Source organism: Urtica dioica, chromosome 11, assembly GCF_054948205.1.
Source record: "Urtica dioica subsp. dioica isolate 48M chromosome 11, U.dioica_male_clone48M_v1_H2, whole genome shotgun sequence".
NCBI lineage: Eukaryota > Viridiplantae > Streptophyta > Magnoliopsida > Rosales > Urticaceae > Urtica > Urtica dioica.
This window is the reverse complement of record NC_142766.1, coordinates 9,932,525-9,940,022: the sequence shown is the minus strand read 5'-3', so window position 1 is coordinate 9,940,022 and position 7,498 is coordinate 9,932,525. Positions and strand designations below refer to the sequence as shown.

The window sequence follows — 7,498 nt, the reverse complement described above, 5'->3', positions numbered from 1 at the left end:
GCTTGAGATGATATTTCCACCAGCTTTTTTCACGATCATGATTCACGTGGCGATTCATCTACCAGATGAAGCGTTGTATGGCGGCCCGGTGCATATGCGGTGGATGTACCCATTTGAGAGATACCTTGGGACATTCCTGAAGTTGACCCCTCCAACTCAGCCTCGATCCCATTGACTATAGAGTTGTCAAACATCGAGCGTTTGAATCATCGACACGAAATCGATGAAGCTGAGTTAGTGACTGTCGTTGACGATGATGAAGAAGACGATGATGAAAATGAGAGACATGTCGTTTTTTAGGGAGAAGATGTTGATGTCGATATAGAAGATGATATTAACATTATAGGCATAGATGATGATGAATGATTAATATCTTTTTTGTATGTTTATTTACTATATAATGTAACCACGGTTTTCCTCCGCCATATGTGAGGTTTGTTAATAATAAAATCCGTGGTGCCGTCCACGTTTTTTTTAAACAGAAAACTAATATTTATTTACTAATATTGTTCACATCTTACAGGATGTCAGATGCAGGTGGAGCAGGTGGAGCAGGTGGAGATGAGTCTCCGCTACACCGTTCAGGAGCAGGTGGAGATGAGTCTCCGCTAGAGACACCGGGTTCCCAAGGTCCTAAGAAAACAAGGGGACCAACAACCGGGTCTACTTCGGCAAAAGCAGCGCATGGGGTACCCGGTGCGAAAGTTGTTAGGTACGACCCAATCAACCAAACTTTCTACCAGGACGTAAGAAAAACAATAAAAAAAGGTAGGAGTATTCAACAACCGCGTCGGCGCTTTGGTGAAAGTCCATATCCCGGTCACACTTCGTGATTGGAACGAAGTGACGCCCCAGATGTTGGGCAATATTCTGAGCGCACTTCATTCCGAGTACACTTTCGTGTACAAGGATGATGAGACCGATGAGCTGCTTCCGGCGGATTGCTATCGTCATCAGATTGACCAGACTATCATTCGCGATGCAAAGCGTATGAGGCGCAACCAAAAGTCTAGATTATCAGGGACTTTCTTAGGAAAATGTTGTGGGCAAATGAATGTCGCCAAGAAAGAAATCCCAAAAGGATATCAAAAAGACGATTGGGAGAAGGTGATAGAGGAGTTCGCAACTGACGATTGGAAGGTAATGTATAATTCTAAAAATTATGTTATCTTCTATGAAATCGAATTATAACGCAATTTAATATGTGCAGAAAAAGTCTACTCGCAACAGAGACAATTCCAAGAACAAGAAAACGAAGTCCACACAAGGGTCGATTTCTTTTTTGGCTCATCGACATTTGAACGTAAGTTTATTCTAATTTTGTAATTTTTTTTTGCAATAAATACATTACTCATATTTTCATAAGAACTGCAGAGTAGGGAAGATGGGACTTTGGCCTCGGCGTTAAACACGTGGGACAAAAAACATCAAGACGATCAAGGCAATTGGACGACAGCTTGGGCGCAACAAGCATTTGTAAGTTACTTGTGTTAATTACTTAATAATCAAGTTTCGATAATCTTAATAATTTTTTTAACATATGTTTGAAGGCGCGAATTATGACTCAAGTCGAGGATATGCAGCGACAAGCAGCGGAGTCAGGCCAAATGTTTGACATAGACCAGGCGGAGCAGTTTGCGATGGATACTGTTCTCGGGCAACGTCGAGATTGGTATGTCGGGATAGGTCCCTCGATCCCGAGATCCTCGTATCTCTTGGCTCAGGCTCAGGACGACAGCTCGTCCTCAGGTTCTTCATCGACGCGCGTTCCAGATCCAGTGATTAGCGAGCTACAAGCAGCGTTGGCCGCACAACAAGCTCAGATGGAGGCGTTTCAGCGACAGTTCTTTGCCTACACACAGCAGCATCCGTCTCCCATGCAGACATCCCCCGCGATGATGCACCCTGCCACGACGCCGCCATCAGCTTCAATGCCGAATGTTCAGACGCCGGCATCCGCTTCAATGCCGAATGTTCAGACGCCGCCATCCGCTTCCATGCCAAATGCTGATCAGACGCCAGGTTCGGTAGAATTTCAGCGACATCGTTCGAGCGGCAGCGCATCAGGCCGCCAAGGCGCACGAGCAAGATCTGGCGGAAGAGGAGGCCGTGCATTCCAGAATTGGCAGACTTCGAATGAAAAAGGGAAACAAAAAGAATAAATTGTAATTTTTTTAATTTATTGAATGTAAATTATCAAATTTTATGAATTTAATATTATTATTTATATACTTATTCTAATTAATATTATTCAAATTATTTATTTAATATAACAAAAAAAATTATTTAATTAATTTTTTAAATTTTAATTTTTATATATTTAAATGGCTGATTCTAATAGAATCAGCATTTTAAAAAAAATAACTACAGACAATCAGATGCGACTAGTCGCATCTGATACTTCCGCGGGAAAAGTATCGGATGCGACTAGTCGCATCGGATTGTACTAACACCCGCCAAATATTTCGCGGGGAATTACTATCGGATGCGACTAGTCGCATCTGATACTCTTCCCGCGAAAGTATCAGATGCGACTGGTCGCATCTGATACTATAATTCATGCTTTAATTTCTTATTTTGAGGGATATTTAGGTGCGACGTTTGGTGCGACTTGTCGCACCTAAAATGTCGCACCTGATAGTGATGACTTTCAGGTGCGACTAGTCGCACCTAATATCATCAGGTGCGCACTTTCAGATGCGACTATGTCGCATCTAAAGTCGCACCTGATGATACTTTCAGGTGCGACATTTATGCTTTCAGGTGCGACTTTTGTCGCACCTGATGCTATCAATTGTACTAGTGAATTAAGTCAAAATTATTGCGGGTTCGAGTCACAAAATTCTCACGAAAGAAAAGGATTGAACAACTTTAAAAATAAATTGGTATTTCTAGATAAAGCTTAAAGTAGATGTGTAATATTGCTCTTAATACATGGGTTGGTTAGCTATATAATCATTTGAAACTAATAAATTTGCAAAGCCAAAGATTAGGATATAGCCATAAGTTAAATAAAAAAAATAAAAAAAACCGCAATTAACAAGTGCAAATATTTTTGAAACCTAGATATAATTATATAAAGGGTTAAAGTTCTATATCTAACAATGTATATAATTCAACATTAGCCATTTTGTAAAACTTAATATTTCAAATGACTTGAATGCTCAGCACTAATACAAAATATAGCATCAGGTGCGACTTTTGTCGCACCTGAAAGCACCACAGTCGCACCTAAAAGTGTCATCAGGTGCGACTTTAGATGCGACAAAGTCGCATCTGAAAGTCCGCACCTGATGATTTTAGGTGCGACTTGTCGCACCTGAAAGTCATCACTATCAGGTGCGACAGTTTAGGTGCGACTTCTCGCACCAAAAGTCGCACCTAAATATACTCCAAAATAAGATATTAAAGCGGGATATATAGTATCAGATGCGACTAGTCGCATCTGATACTTTCGCGGGAAAAGTATCAGAGGCGACTAGTCGCACCTGATAGTAATTCCCCGCCTAATATTTCGGCGGGTTACAGTACAATCAGATGCGACTAGTCGCATCTGATTGTCTGTAGTTTTTTTTTTTAAAATGCTGATTCTATTAGAATCAGCCATTTAAATATATAAAAATTAAAATTAAATGCTGATTGTCTGAAAGTATCAGATGCGACTAGTCGCATCTGATTGTCTGTAGTTTTTTTTTTTTTAAATGCTGATTCTAATAGAATCGGCCTATAAAAAATTCTATTAGAATCAATATTTTTTTATTAAAGTAATTAAATAATTTTAATAAGAATAATTATATAATATTAATTAGAATAATTATATAAATAATTTAATAGAAATTCTAATATTAAATTCATAAAATTTGATAATTTACGTTCAATAAATTAAAAAAATTAAAATCTATTCCTTTCGTTTCCCTTTTTCATTCGAAGTCTTCCAATTCTTGAATGCACGGCCTCCTCTTCCGCCAGATCTTCCTCGTGCGCTGCCGCTCGAACGATGTCGCAGAAATTCTACCGAATCTGGCGTCTGAGCATTCGGCATTGAAGCTGGTGGCGGCGTCTGAGCATCTACCGAAAGGTCTATTCGATGTGACTAGTCGCACCCAATAACGTATCATGTGCGACTAGTCGCATCGGATAATTTCTAAAAAAAAATTAACCCAGAATGCCACGTCAATGCTGAATGAAAAAATAAGGGGGAGAATTGGCCCGCTTAAAATTTTGAAACTATCAGGTGCGACTTTGTCGCATCGGATAGTGTTTTTGACTAGCAGATGCGACTAGTCGCACCTGATACTCAAAAGCAAAAACAATTTTAAGCGAAATTTTTTATACTCCGGGTTGACAATCTGGTGCGACTAGTCACACCTGAAAGTCATTTAGATGCGACTTTTAGGTGCGACTAGTCGCACCTGATAGTCATGCGCATCAGAAAACCAAATTTAGTAGTGCAAATGTCCTTTGTTAATGAAAAAATGTGATCAAATTCAATGAATTTCACGTAATTGTTAAGACTTTACGATATAAAAAATGTAAGCAAGACTTGCGGATGTTCATTGGATAATACTCCGGCAAAGGGTCATAAAGTTAAAAAAAAATTACAAGAAGCCTAATGATTACTAAAGAACCGGTGAAATTGTGAAAAAGTGGTGTCTTGAGCTTAGTTGATTAATTATACATTTATAGAATTGGTGTTTACGGTTCCGAAGGTTATATAGGGAGGCTTTAAAGTAATCTCTCTAACCTTCCCCATAACCATTATCCAACATAGGCTTGAGGAAAGCGATAATTGGAGGAGAAATACTCGAACATGATAGGTGCGTTAATCGCGCGTAAAACTCATATTTCCCGAACCAAAAACCGATGAGTCCTCAAGTATTTTAATGGTTTTTAGTAGGTTTTTTAGTAGTTTTAGGTTCAGAGGAGAAATAGAGCGTCTACAGTCAATTTCATGGAAAAAGGGTGGGATTTGGAGACAAAACGGTCGAAATGGAGTCAAAAAGCGATAAGCAAGAAAATTGGCGAATATGTGCGCCGCACGCCTTCCATCGCGCACCGCGCGAAGACATACTTCGAGACCGCGCGCCGCGTGCTTCTGGTCGCGCGCCGCGCATACGGGGGCATAAACCGTGAAATCGCACAGAGTCGTATGCGCGGAGCGCGCATAACCTGGAGCTGGGTCCGCGCGCCTCCGGATTACTGAAATAGGAAATTAACGATTTCTGAAGATTTTTGACCCTTGGATTGAATTGGAAGGCCCAGATAACTCCGAAAATCATCCCTTGACCTATATATACGACTTTAAGCTCTCAAAAACACATCTTTCCCTTTTGTTTAAGTTTCTCGTTTATCGTTTGGTTGTTCTGGAGAGCTTTTGAAAGGGGAAAAAAGGCGTTCTTCAACGGAATTGACAACCCAACGAGTTCTCCTTCTCCGAATTCATTCGTTCTTCTTTCTTTTCTTATTTTTATTTATTTTATCGTTCTAATTTATTGTTGAACATCAATTTTATTTAATATGAATTCTATGTTGGTTTCAATCTTTATTTTAGTGCTTTTAATTATTCTGTTGTGTTTAACGTTGATTATGAACACCATTAGAGACTAAGTTTCTCATGGGATTGCGATGTAGTCGGGATTGATAATGGTTGGGGGGCTCGTTAGGGTTAGATAATTATTGTTTGCTTCATTATTATGGATTGCTTGATATGAATTGTTCCTTATGCTTTCTAGTGCTTGATCACCATTAGAACTGTTATCTAGGATTGTTTAGCTACTCGAGAGAGAGTAAATAATCGTGCTTTTGTTCATGTCTTCATAGTTGATCCTAGGTTAGAAAATCTAGGCAATTTATGTAATCGTTTGAACTCTTGTTTCATTGCGTGTGATTGTTTTAATAGGATTAGATGCCGAGAGGATAATAATCCGTCAATTACATAGGTTTGCTAGAACACTCGAGAGAGGCTAGTGAATAATTTTGATAGAGTGAGATTAGCATCCATAGGAGTAGATTTTGTTGTTCAAACCCGAAACCCCCCGACCTAGTTAGCTCCGGTGAAATCGCGACCCCTACCTTCTCATCTTGCAAAACTCGTATCTTTTTCTCTGCTTAGTTTTATTATTATTATTGCTACAAACATCTTCTTAATTTTATTTGGAGTTAATTAGCATCAAGTTTTAGGGAATCGTTGTTTCACTAGTCTCTGTGGGTACGATATTCGAATTTACATTCTATATTACTTGAGCGACACACGTACGCTTGCGTGCGCGAGTTATTTCGCAACAGAACATTCCATATATTGTGTTTATTAGGGTGTACATCGGTTTTTAGTAGCTGCAAAACACGGGCAGCTAAGTTTGGTGGTTGCCAGGCTTGGTAGACACATGTCATCAATGGATGTCGGACGAGCGCCAAGCTTGTTTGAGAGGTCATCGACGCTAAGTTCAAATGAATACTTGACACGGGTGGGTCGTCGATACTTGACACGGGTGGGTCGTCGAGCGCACACGGGGCTCCAAGGACACTAGGCTTGATCAATGGGCTTGTTGAACACTCGACTCAGACATTGCGCTTGGTGAAAGGTGGACTTGGGGGTCGTCGAGCTTGGTCGCTCAACTTGAATAAAGACAAACTAATTGAAATAACAAAATCTTCGCAACTCTCTGGAGTAGAGTGCGCCGCGCCATAACAAAGAAAAAAATTGATGAATTTTAAAATAACAAATATTCATATAACGTTTATAAATTTAGACTTCTTATTAACATAAATATATATATATATATATATATATATATCTTAAATTAAGACGAATATATATAGCAAGGAGTCACCTAAAACAGAAATAAAAACCTACATAACAAGAATATTTATGCGAAAAATAAACCCATCCACGTACCCTAAAGTTTGTAAACATTAAATTATATTTTTTCTATTTTTATTTTGAGAAAATTACACTACGAACATTGTTAGTGTTTTATTTTTTTATTTTGTGGTACGAATATTGTTTGTTGGGCTTGGGGATTGATGTGAGTTTGATTGCTGTCATGCTATGAGTTAATTAGCTACGTCACGGCCAAATAATTTCGAATATAAATAAACAACGTCTAAATATTCTAGCAAATATACTAAATACTATTTTTATTTTTATTTTTATTTTGATTTTGATTTTGATTTTGAATGCCTATGCGGTTTCTCTTCTTCTGATCCTCTGCATTCTTTTCGCAAAAAGGTTTACTGCAAAAAGTGGTACATTACTGGTTACCATGACGATATATATGAAGTATAAAACTATGAAAAATGAACCCACTGGTTTCCATCCAAGGATTCTATAATTTCAATTTGTATTTTGACTTCCAGATATATGTCACATCTACCAGCTGTTAGATTCTATAGAACTTTTTTTTATTATAAATTTTTCATACTTATGCTACATTTCATCAACTGCCTGATTAACTAATTTCCTGTTTAATTCAGACTTCAATTTAACGTTTATTTTCTC

At 38.5% G+C, this 7,498-nt stretch overlaps 1 protein-coding gene across 1 annotated transcript; it reads left to right on the top strand.

Moving 5' to 3' along the window:
• Positions 1 to 845: 845 nt before the first annotated feature.
• On the top strand, positions 846 to 7,285 carry LOC149381104 (uncharacterized). The gene is made up of 4 exons (XM_089601288.1): positions 846 to 1,140; positions 1,211 to 1,303; positions 1,375 to 1,476; positions 7,229 to 7,285. Exons 1-4 carry the CDS (start codon positions 856 to 858, stop codon positions 7,283 to 7,285), a joined length of 537 nt encoding a protein of 178 aa, XP_089457414.1. The 5' UTR covers positions 846 to 855.
• Positions 7,286 to 7,498: the final 213 nt, after the last annotated feature.

Coding starts and splice junctions, on each gene's coding strand:
- LOC149381104 (XM_089601288.1), top strand. CDS start 856: ATGTTGGGCAATATTCTGAGCGCACTTCATTCCGAGTACACTTTCGTG. Junction 1,304..1,374: donor TGGCTCATCGACATTTGAAC/GTAAGTTTATTC, acceptor TAAGAACTGCAG/AGTAGGGAAGATGGGACTTT. Junction 1,477..7,228: donor CTTGGGCGCAACAAGCATTT/GTAAGTTACTTG, acceptor TTTCGCAAAAAG/GTTTACTGCAAAAAGTGGTA.